The 26,088-nt window shown below is 42.7% G+C and overlaps 3 protein-coding genes across 4 annotated transcripts in view; 2 read left to right on the top strand and 1 right to left on the bottom strand.

Annotated features, from left to right (window-relative positions):
• Nucleotides 1–26,088, top strand: part of LOC124479268 (zinc finger protein 658B-like) — a 375,953-nt gene that overhangs the window by 316,014 nt on the left and 33,851 nt on the right. The window lies entirely within an intron of this gene.
• Nucleotides 3,904–7,583, bottom strand: LOC124479400 (zinc finger protein 658B-like). Its single transcript, XM_047038143.1, has 2 exons — nt 6,685–7,583; nt 3,904–4,737 (listed from the first exon to the last, which is right to left on the bottom strand). Exons 1-2 carry the CDS (start codon nt 7,483–7,485, stop codon nt 3,904–3,906), a joined length of 1,635 nt encoding a protein of 544 aa, XP_046894099.1. The 5' UTR covers nt 7,486–7,583.
• Nucleotides 11,160–24,404, top strand: LOC124479316 (transmembrane protein 184B-like). 2 transcript variants are annotated; one of them, XM_047038028.1, is made up of 7 exons: nt 11,160–11,238; nt 19,476–19,566; nt 19,809–19,884; nt 20,049–20,140; nt 20,787–20,956; nt 21,210–21,404; nt 23,217–24,404. In XM_047038028.1, exons 1-7 carry the CDS (start codon nt 11,175–11,177, stop codon nt 23,444–23,446), a joined length of 918 nt encoding a protein of 305 aa, XP_046893984.1. In that variant the 5' UTR covers nt 11,160–11,174; the 3' UTR covers nt 23,447–24,404. The 2 variants fall into 2 exon arrangements, with proteins under 2 accessions (XP_046893984.1, XP_046893985.1); XM_047038029.1 differs by lacking the exon at nt 11,160–11,238 and adding an exon at nt 19,205–19,311.

The raw sequence follows: 26,088 nt of genomic DNA on the forward strand, positions 1-26,088 counted from the left end.
TACATGCTGAAGGGCAAAGGGAATTTCAAAAGGTTATACTCTGAACTTAGATACATTATATGTGGACTGTTTCATGGGTAAATAACATACATGTAATTCCCAAAATGAATTGTTTGTATTCACATATCCTGCTGTGTCCCGACAGTGCCCAACATACATTTACAATGATGCATTACAATGATACACGATATTAACCCAAGTAATGGAGATTATTGCTCCAGAAGATTTCTACATCAAAGGAAACCAGGTGAATGTAATATGGCCTATTTGCTTTGTGCCAAATGTTTCCTTCATGCTTTCATGTGATGCTTGTGTGTATTTCAGGGGGACCCAGATGTGAAGGAGGAGTGTGGGCCCAGAGGAATGAATGTGAGGGCAGCAGATTATGGCCGGGGCAGATTGTAGTCTATTGAAACAAATGGACAAAAAATGTTAAGAAAAACGTATATATCGTGATATATAGCCTACCGTTACCATCCGTGCTACTGATTTATACCGCGATGACGTAAATTTGAGTACATAGGCCTACTGCCCAGCCCAATGTTTAACACATCTCTGTTCCAGTCTTCATCTTCCAGTGAGGTAGGAGAGAAGGGTGTAAACTGCCCAGTTATCGGGCAATCATCTGGTAAATAGGACGATAAACCCTTTTGTTTCAAAACCATCCAGTCTCTTGACCCTTTACTTGCAAATGTAAGTGCGTCCATAGTCTTCAACAATGGATAGAGATCAGTAGGCTTTGGACAACTGATCCTCAAATTCAAATCACATTTATTTGTATAGCCCTTTTCACAAGCAATGTCACGAGGGCTTCACATAGGCCCATATACTTCCCCTCAACCAACCAAAAACCTCAAGGAAGACAAAAAAAAAGAAAAAAAAATGAAAGAAACCTTGGGAGGAGCAGTTAGTGCTCCCCTCCTCTAAAGACAGTTGGTGAGAGGTGTAGACCACAGGCTGTTACGTCCCTCGTCCTGTTGCATGTGTGATGTGAACATGATAATAATAAAATTAATAAAAAGGTATAATTATTCCCTGTATTGCTTGTTGTGGTTCTTGTTCTTCTGCTTTATTTTCCATATGCACTCTCTGCGAACCAATCTGGTGTATTTTTGCATGATGTACAGTGAATGAAATATAATGTTATGTCCTCGGACAGGTATTTCCAAAGCATAGACAAGAAAGTCTTCAATATGTCATTTGTTGGACATAAATAGCAGTGTGGATCTTACTATGAGCTCTGAAACTGTTAGCATGTCTAAAAGTTTTACCACAGAGGTCACAGCTGTAGGGCTTCTCTCCAGTGTGGATCCTGCTATGAATTGTGAAACTGCCAGCCTGGCTAAAGGTTTTACCACAGAGGTCACAGCTGTAGGGCTTCTCTCCTGTGTGGATTCTGCGGTGAGCTGTCAAATCCCCAGTCTGTCTAAAGCTTTTACCACAGAGGTCACAGCTGTAGGGCTTCTCTCCAGTGTGGATCCTGCTATGAATTGTGTAACTGCCAGCCTGGATAAAGGTTTTACCACAGAGGTCACAGCTGTAGGGCTTCTCTCCTGTGTGGATCCTGCAGTGAGCTGTGAAATTGCTTTTCTTGCCAAAGGTTTTACCACAGAGGTCACAGCTGTATGGCTTCTCTCCTGTGTGGATTCTGCGATGAGCTCTGAAATGGTCAGCACGGCTAAAGGTTTTACCACAAAGGTCACAGCTGTAGGGCTTCTCCCCTGTGTGGATTCTGCTATGAATTGTGTAACTGCTAGCATGGCTAAAGCTTTTACCACAGAGGTCACAGCTGTAGGGCTTCTCTCCAGTGTGGATCCTGCGATGAGCTCTGAAATGGTCAGCACGGCTAAAGGTTTTACCACAAAGGTCACAGCTGTAGGGCTTCTCCCCTGTGTGGATTCTGCTATGAATTGTGTAACTGCTAGCATGGCTAAAGGTTTTACCACAGAGGTCACAGCTGTAGGGCTTCTCTCCAGTGTGGATCCTCATGTGCTTCTTGAGGTTACTGGATGAGGAAAAGCTCTTCCAACATGTATCACAGTGATGTGTCTCCATAACTCAGCTCTCTCTTTGTTCACTTTCTGGTCTCTCTTGATCCTGTATCCAGTTTCTGGAAGCTTGTTTCTCTCTGGTTGATCCTCACTCAGTCTGGTTACTGCTGTTTCTGGTTGAGTCTCTCTCTCTGTAGTCTCTCTGGAGCCTTATGGTGTCTCCCTGTCTAGTCTCCGCCCATTACCAAGTATGATTGGCCAGTAGGAGATCTGCAGCTTTCACATATAAATGAAATCTTTTGTCTGTCATAATGGGCCACTTTGCATATGTAATGTTGATCATTTGATGAGAGGTGTTTGTTTCTCAGGTTTATTTTCACTGGAGAAACACAAAACACTGTGACAAAACGCATTTGGCTTACAACTCCTCTTCATAGTATTTGGTTTTCTTCAAAAGTATAGGCTATATCATTAGACATGGTAAAAGAGACGTGTTCGTTTTACAGAAGCCGGGTTTAGCTGTAACTATATCCTGGGTCACATATACTATCACCAGTTAATACTATTTTCCACAGTAGAATCTGCATTTGGAAGCCTGGTCACTATCACTGCTAGTTTGTTTGTGTGACTAGTTAATATGCCTGACTAACACTTTGCTTAATGAAAAAGTTCCCTTTCTTCTTCTTGGGTGGCATAAGTACAAAGCACAAAAACAGAGAAACATGTACATGCTGAAGGGCAAAGGGAATTTCAAAAGGTTATACTCTGAACTTAGATACATTATATGTGGACTGTTTCATGGGTAAATAACATACATGTAATTCCCAAAATGAATTGTTTGTATTCACATATCCTGCTGTGTCCCGACAGTGCCCAACATACATTTACAATGATGCATTACAATGATACACGATATTAACCCAAGTAATGGAGATTATTGCTCCAGAAGATTTCTACATCAAAGGAAACCAGGTGAATGTAATATGGCCTATTTGCTTTGTGCCAAATGTTTCCTTCATGCTTTCATGTGATGCTTGTGTGTATTTCAGGGGGACCCAGATGTGAAGGAGGAGTGTGGGCCCAGAGGAATGAATGTGAGGGCAGCAGATTATGGCCGGGGCAGATTGTAGTCTATTGAAACAAATGGACAAAAAATGTTAAGAAAAACGTATATATCGTGATATATAGCCTACCGTTACCATCCGTGCTACTGATTTATACCGCGATGACGTAAATTTGAGTACATAGGCCTACTGCCCAGCCCAATGTTTAACACATCTCTGTTCCAGTCTTCATCTTCCAGTGAGGTAGGAGAGAAGGGTGTAAACTGCCCAGTTATCAGGCAATCATCTGGTAAATAGGACGATAAACCCTTTTGTTTCAAAACCATCCAGTCTCTTGACCCTTTACTTGCAAATGTAAGTGCGTCCGTAGTCTTCAACAATGGATAGAGATCAGTAGGCTTTGGACAACTGATCCTCAAATTCAAATCACATTTATTTGTATAGCCCTTTTCACAAGCAATGTCACGAGGGCTTCACATAGGCCCATATACTTCCCCTCAACCAACCAAAAACCTCAAGGAAGACAAAAAAAAAAAAAAAAAATGAAAGAAACCTTGGGAGGAGCAGTTAGTGCTCCCCTCCTCTAAAGACAGTTGGTGAGAGGTGTAGACCACAGGCTGTTACGTCCCTCGTCCTGTTGCATGTGTGATGTGAACATGATAATAATAAAATTAATAAAAAGGTATAATTATTCCCTGTATTGCTTGTTGTGGTTCTTGTTCTTCTGCTTTATTTTCCATATGCACTCTCTGCGAACCAATCTGGTGTATTTTTGCATGATGTACAGTGAATGAAATATAATGTTATGTCCTCGGACAGGTATTTCCAAAGCATAGACAAGAAAGTCTTCAATATGTCATTTGTTGGACATAAATAGCAGTGTGGATCTTACTATGAGCTCTGAAACTGTTAGCATGTCTAAAAGTTTTACCACAGAGGTCACAGCTGTAGGGCTTCTCTCCAGTGTGGATCCTGCTATGAATTGTGAAACTGCCAGCCTGGCTAAAGGTTTTACCACAGAGGTCACAGCTGTAGGGCTTCTCTCCTGTGTGGATTCTGCGGTGAGCTGTCAAATCCCCAGTCTGTCTAAAGCTTTTACCACAGAGGTCACAGCTGTAGGGCTTCTCTCCAGTGTGGATCCTGCTATGAATTGTGTAACTGCCAGCCTGGATAAAGGTTTTACCACAGAGGTCACAGCTGTAGGGCTTCTCTCCTGTGTGGATCCTGCAGTGAGCTGTGAAATTGCTTTTCTTGCCAAAGGTTTTACCACAGAGGTCACAGCTGTATGGCTTCTCTCCTGTGTGGATTCTGCGATGAGCTCTGAAATGGTCAGCACGGCTAAAGGTTTTACCACAAAGGTCACAGCTGTAGGGCTTCTCCCCTGTGTGGATTCTGCTATGAATTGTGTAACTGCTAGCATGGCTAAAGCTTTTACCACAGAGGTCACAGCTGTAGGGCTTCTCTCCAGTGTGGATCCTGCGATGAGCTCTGAAATGGTCAGCACGGCTAAAGGTTTTACCACAAAGGTCACAGCTGTAGGGCTTCTCCCCTGTGTGGATTCTGCTATGAATTGTGTAACTGCTAGCATGGCTAAAGGTTTTACCACAGAGGTCACAGCTGTAGGGCTTCTCTCCAGTGTGGATCCTCATGTGCTTCTTGAGGTTACTGGATGAGGAAAAGCTCTTCCAACATGTATCACAGTGATGTGTCTCCATAACTCAGCTCTCTCTTTGTTCACTTTCTGGTCTCTCTTGATCCTGTATCCAGTTTCTGGAAGCTTGTTTCTCTCTGGTTGATCCTCACTCAGTCTGGTTACTGCTGTTTCTGGTTGAGTCTCTCTCTCTGTAGTCTCTCTGGAGCCTTATGGTGTCTCCCTGTCTAGTCTCCGCCCATTACCAAGTATGATTGGCCAGTAGGAGATCTGCAGCTTTCACATATAAATGAAATCTTTTGTCTGTCATAATGGGCCACTTTGCATATGTAATGTTGATCATTTGATGAGAGGTGTTTGTTTCTCAGGTTTATTTTCACTGGAGAAACACAAAACACTGTGACAAAACGCATTTGGCTTACAACTCCTCTTCATAGTATTTGGTTTTCTTCAAAAGTATAGGCTATATCATTAGACATGGTAAAAGAGACGTGTTCGTTTTACAGAAGCCGGGTTTAGCTGTAACTATATCCTGGGTCACATATACTATCACCAGTTAATACTATTTTCCACAGTAGAATCTGCATTTGGAAGCCTGGTCACTATCACTGCTAGTTTGTTTGTGTGACTAGTTAATATGCCTGACTAACACTTTGCTTAATGAAAAAGTTCCCTTTCTTCTTCTTGGGTGGCATAAGTACAAAGCACAAAAACAGAGAAACATGTACATGCTGAAGGGCAAAGGGAATTTCAAAAGGTTATACTCTGAACTTAGATACATTATATGTGGACTGTTTCATGGGTAAATAACATACATGTAATTCCCAAAATGAATTGTTTGTATTCACATATCCTGCTGTGTCCCGACAGTGCCCAACATACATTTACAATGATGCATTACAATGATACACGATATTAACCCAAGTAATGGAGATTATTGCTCCAGAAGATTTCTACATCAAAGGAAACCAGGTGAATGTAATATGGCCTATTTGCTTTGTGCCAAATGTTTCCTTCATGCTTTCATGTGATGCTTGTGTGTATTTCAGGGGGACCCAGATGTGAAGGAGGAGTGTGGGCCCAGAGGAATGAATGTGAGGGCAGCAGATTATGGCCGGGGCAGATTGTAGTCTATTGAAACAAATGGACAAAAAATGTTAAGAAAAACGTATATATCGTGATATATAGCCTACCGTTACCATCCGTGCTACTGATTTATACCGCGATGACGTAAATTTGAGTACATAGGCCTACTGCCCAGCCCAATGTTTAACACATCTCTGTTCCAGTCTTCATCTTCCAGTGAGGTAGGAGAGAAGGGTGTAAACTGCCCAGTTATCAGGCAATCATCTGGTAAATAGGACGATAAACCCTTTTGTTTCAAAACCATCCAGTCTCTTGACCCTTTACTTGCAAATGTAAGTGCGTCCGTAGTCTTCAACAATGGATAGAGATCAGTAGGCTTTGGACAACTGATCCTCAAATTCAAATCACATTTATTTGTATAGCCCTTTTCACAAGCAATGTCACGAGGGCTTCACATAGGCCCATATACTTCCCCTCAACCAACCAAAAACCTCAAGGAAGACAAAAAAAAAGAAAAAAAATGAAAGAAACCTTGGGAGGAGCAGTTAGTGCTCCCCTCCTCTAAAGACAGTTGGTGAGAGGTGTAGACCACAGGCTGTTACGTCCCTCGTCCTGTTGCATGTGTGATGTGAACATGATAATAATAAAATTAATAAAAAGGTATAATTATTCCCTGTATTGCTTGTTGTGGTTCTTGTTCTTCTGCTTTATTTTCCATATGCACTCTCTGCGAACCAATCTGGTGTATTTTTGCATGATGTACAGTGAATGAAATATAATGTTATGTCCTCGGACAGGTATTTCCAAAGCATAGACAAGAAAGTCTTCAATATGTCATTTGTTGGACATAAATAGCAGTGTGGATCTTACTATGAGCTCTGAAACTGTTAGCATGTCTAAAAGTTTTACCACAGAGGTCACAGCTGTAGGGCTTCTCTCCAGTGTGGATCCTGCTATGAATTGTGAAACTGCCAGCCTGGCTAAAGGTTTTACCACAGAGGTCACAGCTGTAGGGCTTCTCTCCTGTGTGGATTCTGCGGTGAGCTGTCAAATCCCCAGTCTGTCTAAAGCTTTTACCACAGAGGTCACAGCTGTAGGGCTTCTCTCCAGTGTGGATCCTGCTATGAATTGTGTAACTGCCAGCCTGGATAAAGGTTTTACCACAGAGGTCACAGCTGTAGGGCTTCTCTCCTGTGTGGATCCTGCAGTGAGCTGTGAAATTGCTTTTCTTGCCAAAGGTTTTACCACAGAGGTCACAGCTGTATGGCTTCTCTCCTGTGTGGATTCTGCGATGAGCTCTGAAATGGTCAGCACGGCTAAAGGTTTTACCACAAAGGTCACAGCTGTAGGGCTTCTCCCCTGTGTGGATTCTGCTATGAATTGTGTAACTGCTAGCATGGCTAAAGCTTTTACCACAGAGGTCACAGCTGTAGGGCTTCTCTCCAGTGTGGATCCTGCGATGAGCTCTGAAATGGTCAGCACGGCTAAAGGTTTTACCACAAAGGTCACAGCTGTAGGGCTTCTCCCCTGTGTGGATTCTGCTATGAATTGTGTAACTGCTAGCATGGCTAAAGGTTTTACCACAGAGGTCACAGCTGTAGGGCTTCTCTCCAGTGTGGATCCTCATGTGCTTCTTGAGGTTACTGGATGAGGAAAAGCTCTTCCAACATGTATCACAGTGATGTGTCTCCATAACTCAGCTCTCTCTTTGTTCACTTTCTGGTCTCTCTTGATCCTGTATCCAGTTTCTGGAAGCTTGTTTCTCTCTGGTTGATCCTCACTCAGTCTGGTTACTGCTGTTTCTGGTTGAGTCTCTCTCTCTGTAGTCTCTCTGGAGCCTTATGGTGTCTCCCTGTCTAGTCTCCGCCCATTACCAAGTATGATTGGCCAGTAGGAGATCTGCAGCTTTCACATATAAATGAAATCTTTTGTCTGTCATAATGGGCCACTTTGCATATGTAATGTTGATCATTTGATGAGAGGTGTTTGTTTCTCAGGTTTATTTTCACTGGAGAAACACAAAACACTGTGACAAAACGCATTTGGCATACAACTCCTCTTCATAGTATTTGGTTTTCTTCAAAAGTATAGGCTATATCATTAGACATGGTAAAAGAGACGTGTTCGTTTTACAGAAGCCGGGTTTAGCTGTAACTATATCCTGGGTCACATATACTATCACCAGTTAATACTATTTTCCACAGTAGAATCTGCATTTGGAAGCCTGGTCACTATCACTGCTAGTTTGTTTGTGTGACTAGTTAATATGCCTGACTAACACTTTGCTTAATGAAAAAGTTCCCTTTCTTCTTCTTGGGTGGCATAAGTACAAAGCACAAAAACAGAGAAACATGTACATGCTGAAGGGCAAAGGGAATTTCAAAAGGTTATACTCTGAACATAGATACATTATATGTGGACTGTTTCATGGGTAAATAACATACATGTAATTCCCAAAATGAATTGTTTGTATTCACATATCCTGCTGTGTCCCGACAGTGCCCAACATACATTTACAATGATGCATTACAATGATACACGATATTAACCCAAGTAATGGAGATTATTGCTCCAGAAGATTTCTACATCAAAGGAAACCAGGTGAATGTAATATGGCCTATTTGCTTTGGGACTAATGTTTCCTTCATGCTTTCATGTGATGCTTGTGTGTATTTCAGGGGGACCCAGATGTGAAGGAGGAGTGTGGGCCCAGAGGAATGAATGTGAGGGCAGCAGATTATGGCCGGGGCAGATTGTAGTCTATTGAAACAAATGGACAAAAAATGTTAAGAAAAACGTATATATCGTGATATATAGCCTACCGTTACCATCCGTGCTACTGATTTATACCGCGATGACGTAAATTTGAGTACATAGGCCTACTGCCCAGCCCAATGTTTAACACATCTCTGTCCCAGTCTTCATCTTCCAGTGAGGTAGGAGAGAAGGGTGTAAACTGCCCAGTTATCGGGCAATCATCTGGTAAATAGGACGATAAACCCTTTTGTTTCAGAACCATCCAGTCTCTTGACCCTTTACTTGCAAATGTAAGTGCGTCCATAGTCTTCAACAATGGATAGAGATCAGTAGGCTTTGGACAACTGATCCTCAAATTCAAATCACATTTATTTGTATAGCCCTTTTCACAAGCAATGTCACGAGGGCTTCACATAGGCCCATATACTTCCCCTCAACCAACCAAAAACCTCAAGGAAGACAAAAAAAAAAAAAAAAATGAAAGAAAGAAAGAAACGTTGGGAGGAGCAGTTAGTGCTCCTCTCCTCTAAAGACAGTTGGTGAGAGGTGTAGACCACAGGCTGTTACGTCCCTCGTCCTGTTGCATGTGTGATGTGAACATGATAATAATAAAATTAATAAAAAGGTATAATTATTCCCTGTATTGCTTGTTGTGGTTCTTGTTCTTCTGCTTTATTTTCCATATGCACTCTCTGCGAACCAATCTGGTGTATTTTTGCATGATGTACAGTGAATGAAATATAATGTTATGTCCTCGGACAGGTATTTCCAAAGCATAGCCAAGAAAGTCTTCAATATGTCATTTTTTGGACATAAATAGCAGTGTGGATCCTACTATGAGCTCTGAAACTGTTAGCTTGTCTAAAAGTTTTACCACAGAGGTCACAGCTGTAGGGCTTCTCTCCAGTGTGGATCCTGCTATGAATTGTGAAACTGCCAGCCTGGCTAAAGGTTTTACCACAGAGGTCACAGCTGTAGGGCTTCTCTCCTGTGTGGATTCTGCGGTGAGCTGTGTAACTGCTAGCACGGCTAAAGGTTTTACCACAGAGGTCACAGCTGTATGGCTTCTCTCCTGTGTGGATTCTGCAGTGAGCTGTGTAACTGCTAGCACGGCTAAAGGTTTTACCACAGAGGTCACAGCTGTATGGCTTCTCTCCTGTGTGGATTCTGCGGTGAGCTGTGTAACTGCTAGCACGGCTAAAGGTTTTACCACAGAGGTCACAGCTGTAGGGCTTCTCTCCAGTGTGGATCCTGCAGTGAGCTGTGAAATTGCTTTTATTGCCAAAGGTTTTACCACAGAGGTCACAGCTGTAGGGCTTCTCTCCTGTGTGGATCCTGCAGTGAGCTGTGAAATTGCTTTTATTGCCAAAGGTTTTACCACAGAGGTCACAGCTGTAGGGCTTCTCTCCAGTGTGGATTCTGCGGTGAGCTGTCAAATCCCCAGTCTGTCTAAAGCTTTTACCACAGAGGTCACAGCTGTAGGGCTTCTCTCCAGTGTGGATCCTGCTATTAGCTCTGAAATGGTCAGCACGGCTAAAGGTTTTACCACAGAGGTCACAGCTGTAGGGCTTCTCTCCAGTGTGGATCCTCATGTGCTTCTTGAGGTTACTGGATGAGGAAAAGCTCTTCCAACATGTATCACAGTGATGTGTCTCCATAACTCAGCTCTCTCTTTGTTCACTTTCTGGTCTCTCTTGATCCTGTATCCAGTTTCTGGAAGCTTGTTTCTCTCTGGTTGATCCTCACTCAGTCTGGTTACTGCTGTTTCTGGTTGAGTCTCTCTCTCTGTAGTCTCTCTGGAGCCTTATGGTGTCTCCCTTGTCTAGTCTCCGCCCATGATCAAGTATGATTGGCCAGTAGGAGATCTGCAGCTTTCACATATAAATGAAATCTTTTGTCTGTCATAATGGGCCACTTTGCATATGTAATGTTGATCATTTGATGAGAGGTGTTTGTTTCTCAGGTTTATTTTCACTGGAGAAACACAAAACACTGACAAAACGCATTTGGCATACAACTCCTCTTCATAGTATTTGGTTTTCTTCAAAAGTATAGGCTATATCATTAGACATGGTAAAAGAGACATGTGTTCGTTTTACAGAAGCCGGGTTTAGCTGTAACTATATCCTGGGTCACATATACTATCACCAGTTAATACTATTTTCCACAGTAGAATCTGCATTTGGAAGCCTGGTCACTATCACTGCTAGTTTGTTTGTGTGACTAGTTAATATGCCTGACTAACACTCTGCTTAATGAAAAAGTTCCCTTTCTTCTTCTTGGGTGGCATAAGTACAAAGCACAAACACAGAGAAACATGTACATGCTGAAGGGCAAAGGGAATTTCAAAAGGTTATACTCTGAACTTAGATACATTATATGTGGACTGTTTCATGGGTAAATAACATACATGTAATTCCCAAAATGAATTGTTTGTATTCACATATCCTGCTGTGTCCCGACAGTGCCCAACATACATTTACAATGATGCATTACAATGATACACGATATTCACCCAAGTATTGGAGATTATTTCTCCAGAAGATTTCTACATCAAAGGAAACCAGGTGAATGTAATATGGCCTATTTGCTTTGGGACTAATGTTTCCTTCATGCTTTCATGTGATGCTTGTGTGTATTTCAGGGGGACCCAGATGTGAAGGAGGAGTGTGGGCCCAGAGGAATGAATGTGAGGGCAGCAGATTATGGCCGGGGCAGATTGTAGTCTATTGAAACAAATGGACAACATTTTTTAAGAAAAACATATATGTTGTGTTGTATAGCCTACCGTTACCATCAGTGCTACAGATTTATACTGTGATGACCTAAATCTGAGTATATAGGCCTACTTCCCAGCCCTACGTTTAACACATCTCTGTTTCAGTCTTCATCCTCCAGTGAGGTAGGAGAGAAGGGTGTAAACTGCCCAGTTATCAGGCAATCATCTGGTAAATAGGACGATAAACCCTTTTGTTTCAGAACCATCCAGTGTCTTGACTCTTTACTTGCAAATGTAAGAGATCAGTAGGCATTGGACAACTGATCATCAAATTCAAATCACATTTATTTGTATTGCCCTTTTTACAAGCAATATGTCACCGAGGGCTTCACATACGGCCATAGAACTTCCCCTCAACCAACCAAAAACCTCAAGGAAGACAAAAAAAATATAACGAATCAAAAAAAAATGCAGAAACCTTGGGAGCAGCAGTTAGAGCCCCCCTCCCTTATCTAAAGACAGACCTCGTCCTGTTGCATGTGTGAAACTATAAACACGATTATATTAATATCAATAAAAAGGTATAATTAAAAATAGCGAAATACTATTTATAAAGGAACGGATATCATCCAGTAAGAGGGCCTCTCTCCAAAACCAGACGCCCAACACATACAGGCTGGCTCTTTTGAGTATTTACCAACTAAGATGTTTTGTGAGATTTACAAAAATACTGCCCATCCTCAGATATTTACTCAATAAAGTGTTTTTAAAACCATGTCACTGGGTTCTGTCTATGAAGCTGGATGAACGAAGGTAAAGTCATACTCTTCAGAAGGTGAGTCAGGCTTCTTTGAGTGAATGTAAATTCAATATGAAGAATGATAACATGTCTCGATGTCATGTTCTGGTATGCATGTCTCTGAGGCCAACACAAAACACCTTTTTTAGAACATTTTAAATTGCTGCGACGGGACGTGTATGTATCACTGCACTTTTTGAAAACGATGTATTCCACTCGTTATATGGAAGTTTGGTTGCGTGCATTACCACAATCTACCAATAAATGGCAGCAGTAGCCTGTGCTGCACCACGGACTATTTAGTTTAGGGTCTGATGATACACTTCTCAGTCCTATCGTAATGGGTCAGCGATGTAATGTGCGATTATGCAACAGATGCTCATGTAGGCCTACTCACTGACAAATAATTGAGAATGTATTCTTTGCTGGGAATTATATTCATAGGCAACACTCACACACCAATTTATATTGTAAGTCTACATTGTGATCCTCGCAGCCGCCACACCGTTATGTAAATCTGACTTTTGAGGTAAAGGGTCAAAAACTATACCCTCGATAGCGAAATGCTCTGGCAGGAGTATGCTGGCTCACAAAATGTAACTGGTTCAATCCTGTTAACCGGTGCCTTTTAATGTCCCCAGGAAATCCTACTTCATAATTGCTGTAAAATGTTACAAATGTTTATTCTAAAAGGCTTTAATTATAGGTGTAGGTCTTCCTTATCATATAAATAACCAAAAAGTGTCTTTAAGACAATTAGTTTGTATTTTAACCACTTTTGTATTTTGTACACATGTTAATTTTGCCATGTTTTGCCATGTCCCCATCACAAATGATCAACTCTTACAATAAATATCAGTCATTAAATAATAAAATATTCAAATTATTTGCTCATTATGTTGTAGACCAAGTTAAAATCTTTCTACTTAGACATATTTTTTATAAAAAAAAAAAAATTAAACCCTATTTGGGGGGATTTACTTTGTGTCCCCCCAAAAAAGTTCCACCCTGTTAGGTTGTAGTTTTTCCCTCTTAAGAAAATAGCCTACACTTCCCATGACACAAAGTTCATGAAATTATATCATTTCCTGTGTCAGGAATTCAACTTGGCCAACTGAAGTTAGTATGAACTTTCAGATTCATCTTTTTTCCAAGTTTCATAATGTCAACCTGTTCGTCACAACCTTAAATTTCCACCCTGTTAGGCTACTTTGTTAAGAAAATAAATAACATTTTTTTAATTTCAAATATGGTTTTATATAAGAATTAAAAGGCTGTATACATGTAGGGTCTCATGCTAGCTAGATCATGATCACTCACAGAGCTAGGGCTAACATAGTTAACAAAATTCCCCCCTGTTAGGTGTGTACAGCTAACAGGGTGGAAATATTGTTAGAAAATGTAGTAACATAATAAGTTGCATACAATATTTGTCATGTAATTGCAACAAGGGACATATAATGGACAAGAAAAGGTAAATATTGTTATGCCTTTACATTTTTTTAAACTTTGTGATTGTTATTCATATGTATTAACAGGGTGGAATAATGTAATGGTCCATGTCTGAACGAAATGCCCATTATTATAGGATTTAAGTGCATGAGCTTGGCCAATATGTTTTCCAAACAGTTAAACATATCTCTTTCCTGATTAAATGTTAAAAACATGAAAAATAAATAATTTTGTTTTCAGAAGTTACCAGGTCCAAAAGGCACCGGTTAACAGGATTGACCCAACTACAATGATTTTAACACAAACAATTTTTTGTCATTCAATGCATTCTGCATTCTGTATCCACAGACTTGTGTCAAGTGTATGTTAAGAGTTTTGTGATTTTAGTACGAACAAATGTGCTAACCCATTGTTATGTTTGTTGTCACCAATTTTGTTGCAACACCTATTGTTTGACGTCTCAGGCAAGGTCAGAGATTGCAAAATTCAAGCGACAAACAACTGCCACGGATGATTTTACTTTATTTTCAATTTGACCAAAGACCACAATGTTTTATTCTCCATCATTCAATGTATTTTGCCTAATGAACCTCGCAATTTCATGCAATGGCCTCTTTTGGAGGCAAGTTTGGCCTCACAAAATCATTCACAGTTGGGATACAGAGTTGTGTATCTCAACACTTCAGTTGCAGTTCATGTACTGTCCCAGTAGTTGCAGGCCAGTAGTTCTTCCAGCTGTGCGTCATACAGAAGTTCTATCAGGTGGTGACTGCTGGGACAATTTTACCCCCTTGTTTTTACTATCATATATATGCCATACAGTTTTCAATATGTAATTTGTTGGACATAAATAGTCAATGTGTGTTTTTAGATCTTCTCTTCTGTGTGGGTCCTACTGTGAGTTCTTCATTGACATGCCTGTCTCAGGATTCATCACAGAAGTCACAGCTTCTCTCCAGTGTGGATCCTGCTGTGAACTGTAAAATTGCTAGCCTGGCTAAAGGTTTTAGCCAGACCGTTATGTAAATCTGACTTTTTGAAGTAAAGGGTCAAAAACACAGTGCGAATTATACAATGACAATCGTGGGGTCAACACCAGCAAAACGGGGCGGAAGGGGTGCATAGAAGCTGAACGAAAGTGAACTGAACGCCCTCCCCGCCACGCTCCGGAGGCGGTTGCCGTAGAGACGCAGGGTGCTCAGGCGAGCGTAGGCGAGGGTAGGCGGCGAGGTCGGTGTCGGTCACCGCGGCGATGCAGTTGAGGGAGAGGTTGAGGGCGACGGCGTGGAGAGGGACCTGGGGGATGAGGGTCAAATGTTATTGACAGTCTTACGTCAATAATATTTAGACAACACAATGACAAAAAGCAACGAGAGGGGCGGAGGTCACCACCGACCCTGCAGGGGCCAGTGGGGGAGAGGTCCCGGTAGTACGAGCAGGAGAGAGAGAGGGAGTGTGCTCACAAAAGCAAACAACCCGACACCAGCAGCCACTCAAGGCAATGTGGACATGCCTCAAATAAACACACACACACACAGAGCTTTGTAACTATCAGTCTAGAACACATTCCATGTCATGTGATTCCATGGAACGTTTATCTATTAGGTCAGTTTCATCCCTTGTACAAAGGCTTACGCCACTATCATGAGGAAGGAAGAAGCAAGACCCCAAGTTTTGGGAGGCATCTTTTATTGAGCTATTCAGCATGCAAGAATGTTGATATGGATGATGCCATGTATCAAGTGTTAGGGTGTTAGGGCACATAAGGATATGTGTGTGTTTGTGTTTGGATAAGGTCAGATGGGTGGATGGTGGTAGGGATGAGGTATGTGCTTGCGTGTGTGTGCACAGTAAGGGTCATGGTGGTTTGGGGTGGAGGAAGGTGGAGATGATAGTGGTTTGTAATAGAGAAGGGTTGAGATGATGGTGGTTTGTGATGGAGGGTAGAGATGATGGTTGTTGTGGTGGAGGAGGGTAGAGAGGATGGTGGTTTGTGGTGGAGGAGGGTAGAGAGGATGGTGGTTTGTGGTGGAGGAGGGTTGTAGGGGGGGAGGAGGCGAGGGTGGTGGATGAAGGTGTTAACATCCCCCTATGCATGCTGGGATTTTCTCCAGAACATCATGCGGCCAAAGCAGCCACCCTTCTTTTTCTTTTTGCCGAAACATTTCTGAAAAACACAAAGTGTCAACACATCTACCCCAGTACACAAGGGAACATGCAGGGTTTACACTCCAATATGCATTACAGGACATATTAGAAGGCTTGTATCTATGGGCAAAAAAAAAAATTAGTGTAGGCCCTGGACACGACTGGACTACCTCAGTTTGGGTCTCCTGAGACTGGCACCTCGTTTCAGCCTGTTTCTGCAGAGCCTCCTCCAGGTCTGCTGCTGATTGCTCAGCCACTTTCTGCAGAGCCTTCAGGTCTGCTGCTGATTGCTCAGCCTGTTTCTGCAGAGCCTTCAGGTCTGCTGCTGATTGATCAGCCTGTTTCTGTAGAGACAGCCACTCCTCTGCTGTGTCTGCAGCCTGTTTCTCTCGGGCCTCCATCTCTGCACATTTACTAATCAGCTCCTTTCTGATGTGACGGGATTCATCCTGAACTTGGTCCAGGGCCTTCTCCAGATCATGGCAGCGCTTGTCCTTCTCCCTCAAGTTGACTTGCAGTCTGGTCATGACACCGGCCATCTTCATCAGATTGGCTTTAAAAGCCTCCAGGTCCTGTTCTGCCTTCTGCGACACTTGGAGGGCCTCCTTCTTGTCACTGGACAGGACGAGGATCTTCCCATCCTTCTCTGCAATTTCTGCCCGAAGGTTCCTCTCCAGCGTGATGAGGTTCGCCCTGGTCATGCTGCATTTAGCATCAGCCGTCTTTCTGGCAGATTGGGCCGCCCAGATTTCAGCTCTGAGGCTAGAGAGCTCCGTCTGGAACTCTCCCCCAAGCTGAACTGGTTTGGGGGCCATGTTTCCCACCTCCAGCAGCTTGGCTGTGGCCACAGTGAGGCCCTGCTCAGACAACTTCAAGGCTTCGACCGCCTGGTTCCTCTGAGATGTCAGCTCCTCCCTCTCCTTCTCCCAGGCTCTGAGGTGAGAGGTCAAACCATCCTCCAGATCCTGTCGGGCCCTTTGGAGGTCCACCAAGTTTGCTGTTGAGAGGCTGGCGGTTCTTTCTGCCTCCATCTTGGCGGTGGCGCGGCGAAGCGGGGTGGTCCGAGCCCTAACCAGAGCTTCTTCTGCTCGAACACGAGCTTTCACTTCAGTCAGGAGCTTCTGGTGAAGTTTCTGCATTGTGTTCTTGAAGGTGATCCTCTCCACCTTCATCTTCTCAACCTCCCTGGCCAGATTCCTCTCTCTGGCAGTGGGCTTCTCAGCCTCAGCTGACCTGAGGACGTCTTGATGCTTTTCCTCGGTCATCAGACAGGTCCGTCTGGCCATCTTCTCCCAGCCCCCTGCGGCCTCTTTCAGGACACAGGCGTAGGTCTTCCTCTGAGGTTTGCCCACCGTCTTGGAAGATTGACTTGAAGTCTGCTTGATGTCTCCTTTGGCACCAAGCTCATTTGAAAGGCTTTCCCCAGTGGCCTTTGACAAAATTGAGATAATTAAGTGACTTGCATTGTCACCCTCAACACTCAATATAATATGTGTTAATATGTAATTGTGTGGCGAATAAAGAATAATCGCAATAATAGGTTTTTATGATGAAAGTTGGACTCACTGTGGCTTTTTTATCTGCCTCAAGGTCTCTTTCAGAAGGCTTCTTCTGTGAAACAATCAAACTACAGTTCATTCCACAAACCATCAGGACAGCCATATCAGTTTACTGTTTTAATAATCGGTGTTGAAAGGTTGACCTACCTTGTCTTTTTTTGTCTCAGGATTCATTGTTCCTTTTCTACATTCACAATCAATTGAAAATTAGATATATCATAAAAGATGCATACAAATAACTGTGCTACTGTGTTGAGAAAATATCGGACGTCACTGCGCTCATCTAAACATTCTATTCATTATGACGTAGAACAATGGTCTGGATTGGAGGCCAAACTGGAAAGAGACAGTTTGTAAATCTGCTATGTTTAGACTAAAAGGCCAACATTGTCAAAAGGTTTTCAATATCCTAATTATTGTTTGGCTATCCCCCAATAGACGCAAACATGAATTTGGCCATCTTTTGACCGAGGTTTGCGAGGTTCTTGCGTGGCCGCGGCCACCCTCAAAAATATTCAAAGTTGATTTTATTTGTATTTTTTTAAGTAGCTTAACCTACATATTTAATTTTGGATCTAAATCCAACCTTCATATGATGTGTTTATGAGCGCAAATATGATTGTTTTTCAAATATATTCAAAGTATATTTGAAACAAATGTTTTAAAGTAGCTTACATGTTTCATTTTGGATCGAGATGTTACCTTCATATGATGTATTTATCAGCGCAGATATGATTGTTTTTCAATTATATTCAAAGTACATTGTTTTAAAACAAATGTTTTAAATTAGCTTACATGTTTAATTTAGGATCGAGGTCTTACCTTCTCATATGATGTGTTCATGGATCTGAATATCAATCGAATGCTTGTCATTTATAAACATTGAATGCATTTATGACATCTTCAATGTGTCATCATGTTACCATGGTGATTGAACGTTAACACAGTGCGATAGTTGCCTAAAGTCAAATACTACAACGTCATGACAAGCCAGTGGCAGCTTCAGGTCTTTCAAATAGAGGAAGCTCATTTTCGGCCTATATCATATACATTTTCAGTTCACCCCTAGAACGACACTAGCCTACTGTATGAATGAATTAACGAATGAATGAACGAACGATCTAACGAGAAAATATTAAACACGAAGGAAATAATGGCATTAGGTTAAATGAACTGAATGTGATGTAGCCTATAATTGTGTGTATGTATGAGAAAAAATTGGCTAGCAATTTCGCCAAGCAAATACTAAGAAATAGGTTTCAGCAGTTTGTTTTTCAACTACAGATGCAAAATCCGTTATGGAACTGAGCTTGAATAGCTTCGGCGACTTTTATAGTACAAAATCACTGTCAATCAAAAGGAGATGTCTTGCAACAGACCCTCCAATCATCACGCAGAAGCCCAGCAAGTCCAGGCAAGCCCACCCCTCCATTCACCCCCGGAGACGCTGAGCGTCCAGGGCAGGATATAATCGCAGCATTTAATCCAAATACCGTATAGTTTCGAAGCACTGAAAATAACTGTTCAAAGCAGCCCCATTGAAGTCATGGAAGCTGAGCTTCAACAGGGAAATGCACTGTTGCACTACAGGAATGTATGAGAAGGAAATCAGTCAATCGACCTGCTAATATAGGCCTACGTAGCTGATTCTGAACGAACTCGTCTTCGATATGAACATGTTCTGACGCATTTAAAATGTTAACACTATCGTAAATATTTGACCATTAATAATTTTGAATGTTATGGGAAACTGAGCTTAAATAGCTTCGGTGACTTTTTATAGTACAAAATCACTGTCAATCAAAATGAGATGCAGTCTTGCGACAGACCCTCCAATCATCACGCAGAAGCCCAGCGTCCAGGCCAGCCCACTCCTCCATTCACCCCCAGAGACGCTGAGCGTCCAGGGCGGGACATAATTGCAGCATTTATCCAATGACCGTATAGTTTCGAGGCACTGAAAAAAACTGTTCAAAACAGCCCTATTGAAGTCCATGGAAGCTGAGCTTCAACAGGGAAATGCACTGTTGCGCTACGGGAGTGTATGATAAGGAAATCAGTCAGTTGACCAGCTAATCAGCTAATGTAGGTGATTCTGAACGAACTCGTCTTCGATAAGAACATGTTCTAACGCATTTAAAATGTTAACACAACAGTAAATATTTGACCATGAATTGTTTTAAATGTTAGGGGAAGCTGAGCTTCCCTTGCAGTCTTAAAGAAATCGCCACTGGTGTGTTCCTTTGCAGCGTTTGTGATCTACAACTTCCTCAGCCTGTGTTATGAGTACCTGGGAGGGGAGAGTGCCATCATGGCTGAGATCAGAGGAAAGCCCATTGAGTAAGTCTCCATTTTATCTCTCTATCTATCTCTCTTTCTCCCGGCTTCTATCTACGTATCTTTTGCACACACATTTACTGTCACTGTCTCTCTCTCTGTACCTCTGCTCTCTCGCCTCTTTCCTTTCTCTCCCTCTCTATCCTCTCTTTTTCTCTTTCCTCTCTGCTCCTCTTCCTCTCTCTCTCTTCCCCTCTTGATCTTTCCTCTCTCTGCTACTCTGTCTGTCTCGCCCTCCCCTGCAGGTCCAGCTGTGTGTACGGCACCTGTTGTCTCTGGGGAAGGACCTACTCCATTGGCTTCCTCCGCTTCTGCAAACAGGTTCGAACCAAACGTCCCAGCTCTCTCGTTTCAGCTGTTTTACCGCCCCTCCGTAAACACAAATATCAGAGAAGGCGGGGGGATGGAATTTAGTTGTGTACTTGAACTCTACTTTCCCTATTACACTCCCCCCCCCCCCCCCCCCCCCTCCTTCCCTCCCTCAGGCCACCCTCCAGTTCTGTGTGGTCAAGCCCCTGATGGCCATGATCACAGTCATCCTGCAGGCCTTTGGGAAGTACAGAGACGGAGACTTCAAGTGAGTGGAGCTGTGCCACTCCCTCCAGTGGTCAACCTCAGACACGACTCAATACGCTTTAGTTAGGAAAGTGTGCTTGTTGAGGAGAAGCAGGGTGATGCGTTTATTTCTATTACGGTACAGTCCAAAAGTCGGAGGCCACATTGAACATTTAATGGGGCAATTGGAGACTGAAAAAGCCAAGCATTCCGTGACATCAACAGAAGCTCTTTGGAACATGTCATATCAAGCTGGGATCATCAGGTTTTTGCACAAACTTGTAGAGGCCAGAGTGCACTCTGTTATTAAAGCAAGGGGGGGGGGGGAGAGATTGTTAAGCTGATATGATCCTTGGTTATGAAAACATTTCTATTACTTTTAGAAACAAACGCAAAATGGATGTATCTTGACAAGTGGTTTCAAACTTTTGGACCTTACTGTTTTTGTCTGTGTGTGTGTGTAAAGATATCAATATATTATTATATGTCACCACTGCAAATCAGTTCCTGATTATATAGCTGATAATTGATATTGTCTGCTTCAGAATAATCAGAATAATTTAGCACAATGCCTGAACCAATTTAGAAATAATTAAATGTGGAATGACACATGATTTTTTACAGAACCTGTACCTGATGCTAATGTCCCCCCCCCCCGCTCCCCCCAGTGTGTCAGGTGGTTACCTGTACGTGACCATCATCTACAACGTCTCGGTCAGCCTGTCCCTCTACGCTCTCTTCCTCTTCTACTTCGCCACCCGCGACCTGCTCGTCCCCTACAGCCCCATGCTCAAGTTCTTCATGGTCAAGTCTGTCATCTTCCTCTCCTTCTGGCAGGGTGAGCAACTCTCTCTCTCCATATCTCTTTTTATCACTGCCCACGTGCAATGCAGACAATATGTACACATGCAAACCATGGGTATCAGGGTATGAGCCAAATGCTGACTTTTCTCAACAATTGTTGAGAAAACTCATTGTTTAAGATTCAAAATGTGAATCCTTACATCTCCCTCTGCTTTTGCTCGCTTGCTCCCTCTCCCCGTTCTACCTGCTCTCCCTTCCCTCTGTCCCTCCCCCCCCCCCCTCCCCAGGCATGCTCCTGGCCATCCTGGAGAAGTGTGGTGCCATCCCTCAGATCAACTCTGCCGAGGTGTCGGTGGGCGAGGGCACGGTTGCTGCTGGTTACCAGAACTTCATCATCTGCATCGAGATGTTCTTCGCAGCCGTGGCCCTTCGCTACGCCTTCACTTACAAGGTCTACATGGACAAGAGGCTGGACTCCAATGGTGAGGCAGGCACACACACATACACATACATATACACACACATACATACAAATACAAACACACTAACATAAAGCCGCGGTTTGTACCCCTATTTTACAGTTTTGCTAGTGGTTGTACGGCTTATATTTTGAAGCGGTTTACAGCCCGGGATTAGAACAAAAAGTGGCTTTGTCCCAAGATCTCTACAGACCGTGCAGCTAATTTAACGCTCAACACTTGAACGGGGGCTTTTCACTTGAAAGAGTAATTATTTACTGTGTCGTCTCAGTTACACTATCAGGCCTTGGTGACTTGCTGAAGTAGGCAAATGGCTAGTAGAACATAACATTTCATAATAATTTCAGTAAATCAAACAGCTGCAAGACCCAGTGAAATGTTATATACAGCTAGCAAACTAACATTAGCTAGCATCGCTAGCTAACGACATTGGCTAATTCATCTTCGGTAGGCTATCCTCAGGATTTGCAAGCTAGCTAAATTTATACGATATCTAAAAGAATTTTGGAGACACAGCAATGGATTTTGCCACTAAATGAGTGACTTCACTTTCTTTCTGGACATACTATCCACAACCAAAGTGTGTAATGCAGTAAGATCGCCTATACTCATGCATTGCTTGGTATTATTGTTCCTGTATCAAGTGCGGCATATATTCCAGTGCGGTTTATACTCAGATTTACAAACACAAAGCTCCTATTCTGGTGGGGTGCGGTTTATAGAAAATGCGTCTTATTTTCCTAAATCAATTATCCATGGAATCAAAGAAAGTATTTAATGAGATTATTTAATTCATTCAGATCTAGGTGTGTTATTTTAGTGTTCCTTTTTTTTTGAGCAGTGTGTGTGTGTGTGTGTATGTATATATATATATATATATATAATCTATACTGACACACGCTCACTCCTCATCAGCAGATAAAAAATGTTACAACGTAGTTAAGGCGGCAGGCGCGTGTTGCTTAGGCGCCCGCCTTAACTGTAAAGTGCTGCGGGAAACCCTGCATTCACTCAAGGGAATTCTAAGATTTGCCGTAGTCATAATCTTGGTGTTCTGGTCTAAATGTTCAATTATTTTATTCAAACGTGTCATTGACTTTTTTTCACTGACCTGTTCTCTCTCTCTTTTCTTCTGCTTCTTATCTTACTTCTCCTCCCCTTTTTCTCTCATCTCCTGTCCCCTTGGAACCTTTTTATGTTAAAACCTTCTCCATCTTTAAAATCAACTGGATACGCTTTGATATTCCCTCTTTTGTTAAACCATCATCCTTATTTCAACCTCCCACCTACCCCATCCCTTTCTCTCATCCCCTCCCTCCCTCCTCTCTCCGCTGCACTAAAAGGCCCGTTTCCTATCTATGGACAGTACGGTAGGTCTATCCCTAGCTGTGTCAGGGCTGGCCCGGCCACAGCTTGTGACATTCTGTGTCTGTGATGCCGGTCATACAGTGTTGTAACTCTCATTCATCTTGAATGTGTGTCGTCTCCTCCAGTGTTAGAAGGTTACATTTGTGTTGCATCAGTGTTTGTTTCATGTAGATGGTGTTCACTGGCAGTGTGCTGTATGTGGCAGTCCTGCACATTCTGTTGATTGTGTTAACTCCATGCACTCACTGCTTCTCCTGATATCTTTCTCTCTCTCCCTTATCCATCTTTCATCCTCTCCACGGGCTCTACTCACACCTCTCCCTCCTTCCCTCACTCCCTGTCCTCCCTGCCTCCCTCCCTTGCTCCAACACCCCCCCTTCCTCACCCCTCCCTCCATCACACCCCTCCCTCCATCACACCCCTCTCCCCCACACTCCTCCCCCCCAGGGCGCTGCGCCCCCATGAAGAGCATCTCCAGCAGCCTGAAGGAGACCATGAACCCGGGGGACATGGTCCAGGACGCCATCCATAACTTCTCTCCAGCCTACCAGCAGTACACCCAGCAGTCCACCCTGGAGCAGCGCGGCGGCCCGGCGCTCTCCCGCAGCCACAGCACCCTCAGCACGCGCGGAGACACAGAGAAGACCCTGCTGCTCAGCTCCGACGACGAGTTCTAGAGGGACGCTCGTACACACTCTACCTAAACTCACACACACAGTGGTTGACCCCTGGGGGGTGAATGGAGAAAGACAGGATTAAATTGTTTTACAGAGAGAGGTGTGTGTGTGTGTGTGAGGTCGGGGTAGGGGTCTAAACTGTGGCAGAACTTAAAGAGTGAGATGTATTGTATCGACTCAACAGTGCTGTTTTTAAATTGTTCTAAATTTGTTCTTTGGCTGTTCCATTTCATTGCATACACGTGTGGCTGTGTACAGTTCATTCAAACACTCATGGAAGGAGTTGATATTTACAGTGGAAGTGATCTGTTACAAAGTAAGGTCACATTTTATTGAAATGAAAACACATACCTCTGCCAATATGGATCTAAAAACCTGAACACACACGTACACTCATGTCCCCTCAAGTTATGCTTAAACACAACTTATGACTTGCTTTGACGTACACACATACACATCCACATGAGTGCCATGTTCCGTATCATTTACTGTGGTTCATAGAGAAAACTCCATTTTGTTTTTATTGGTCATGTATCCTCCACCCTCCTGCCAAGTCTGCCTCTTACTGAAGTGTTGCCAAATACATGGAGGTCCCACCTGGGATGGCGGGACACTTTCTGACTGAAAGATTTAGAAGTGACTGAAACTAGCAACTCAAAAGGATCCTTCTTTAGCTGGACCTTCTCTTATGATCTAATGGTACTGTTGTTTTCTTTTAAATGATTTATGCTTGCTTTGATGTTTGATGACATGATGTTACACCCCTAGAATGGTCTAATTATTCTGTTTGGATAAGAATATTTGAGGAATATTATATCTGTACATATGTTTGAGTGTCTGTCAATGTGTGTGTTGTTGGGATTTGTTTAACTATAGTTGTGGGGTCACTCAGAGTACCTCCAGAAAGATATTTTTGTTGACACTGGTGGAGGGAAACGCTCTGGGGGAAATGCTGGGGTTGTCAGATGGCTGAGCGGTGAGGGAGTCGGGCTAGTAATCAGAAGGTTGCTGGATCGATTCCCCGCGGTGCCACATGATGTTGTGTCCTTGGGCAAGGCACTTCACCCTACTTGCCTCGGGGGGAATGTCCCTGTACTTACTGTAAATCTTTCTGGATAAAATGACTAAATGTAAATGTCTAATGCAACAGGCAACACCCACATAGATTACAGATTAGTGATGAACAGGATTTATCAAAAGGGCTGGACAATTTGTACCAGGATTATAATCCAGTAATTGGGGCATTGTGTGTTCAAGGCAGTACAGAGGATGTCTTGAACAAGAGAATATGCTACATGGATATGTAGTCACCCACCAGAAGAATACTTTAAACTTTTCCCATGGAAACTGTGGTGCTGTAGAATTCGGCACAATGGTGTTTACCCCCTAATTGTAACAATATTATTATAAAATAATGTCATAGACTCTGTTCTATCTACTCACTTCTCCACACTGGAATTAATCCCCTCAATAAAACAGTCATGGTGACCAATTGGAATGCAGAATATAGTGGAATGACCAGCAGAGGGCGCCCGTGTATAATGACAACTTAGAATCTTCAACAAAGTTTATGGAATGGAGAATATTTGAAAACTAAGTTGCCAAAAATGAGAGCGGCAGTGTTGAAATAAACCATATCTTGTATATACAGTTTAAAGATTGAGCAGTTTGATTTGTGAAGTGATGAAGGTAGTGGAATCCCAGCTGAGAAAGGCCTTGTATTTTCTCCTGTGTTCTCTAGTCTACATAGTTATGCCATGGGTACAAGGTTGACTAATGTATTTTGTCATTGTGGTTTTCCACAAACAAATAAATAAAATCATGGTTGAGTGAGCCCAAGCAGAACCCTGTTGTCTTGTGTATGGGAGTGTGTGCCTGTTGGAAGCACTGATGGGTCTAACCTGCTGCTGTTACAAGTGGACTTTTTAAGACGCCCCAGCTGTGGGACTACTGGCCTATATGAGGTTTTGTATCCTAGTAGTCAGTAGCGGACCCAGACTTTTATATATGGGGTGGCCAAAGGGTGGCCAGGGCTACTTCAGGGGGTCCACTTCTTTTATATTAAAACATAACTTTTAGTGTATACTCACAACCTGAATCAACAACCAACATTTTAAAGTGAGGCTTAATCTGGGGAAAAACTTTTGTGTAGGTTTACATGTGTGGCCTACAAACACAGACTAAACTAGTCTGACTTACTAGTATGCTCCTCTGAGGTGTTGGGGTGGTGCAAGGACTGGGGTCTATTTCCACCTGATCCTGTTTGCTCAGCTTTTTGAAGAAGTCTGCTATCTCACCCTTTCTTTTAATGTTTGAAGTGAACACTAAGCAAAAATAACATGTAGGTTTACACATCCAATTACCCACATTTGAGTCCAATCTCAATCATAAACATATTCCCATTATTATCTACAATCAACAACTAGATCATGGCTAGCTTTACTCTGAAATTTCGAACAGGCATTGTACAGTAGCAAACAGGGTAGCTATCTGACTGCAGGGTTAATCTTTTGTAACGTTAATAAATTGATAAGGCATCTCATCAAGGAATCTTATTAGTTAAAGTACAAAAATAGTGTAGCGACCTACACCGAAAGACTTGTGTTATGTTAGGCTGTTAGTTGGTTGTTTACCAGTATTCT

Source organism: Hypomesus transpacificus, chromosome 17 (assembly GCF_021917145.1).
Source record: "Hypomesus transpacificus isolate Combined female chromosome 17, fHypTra1, whole genome shotgun sequence".
Taxonomy (NCBI): Eukaryota; Metazoa; Chordata; class Actinopteri; order Osmeriformes; family Osmeridae; genus Hypomesus; species Hypomesus transpacificus.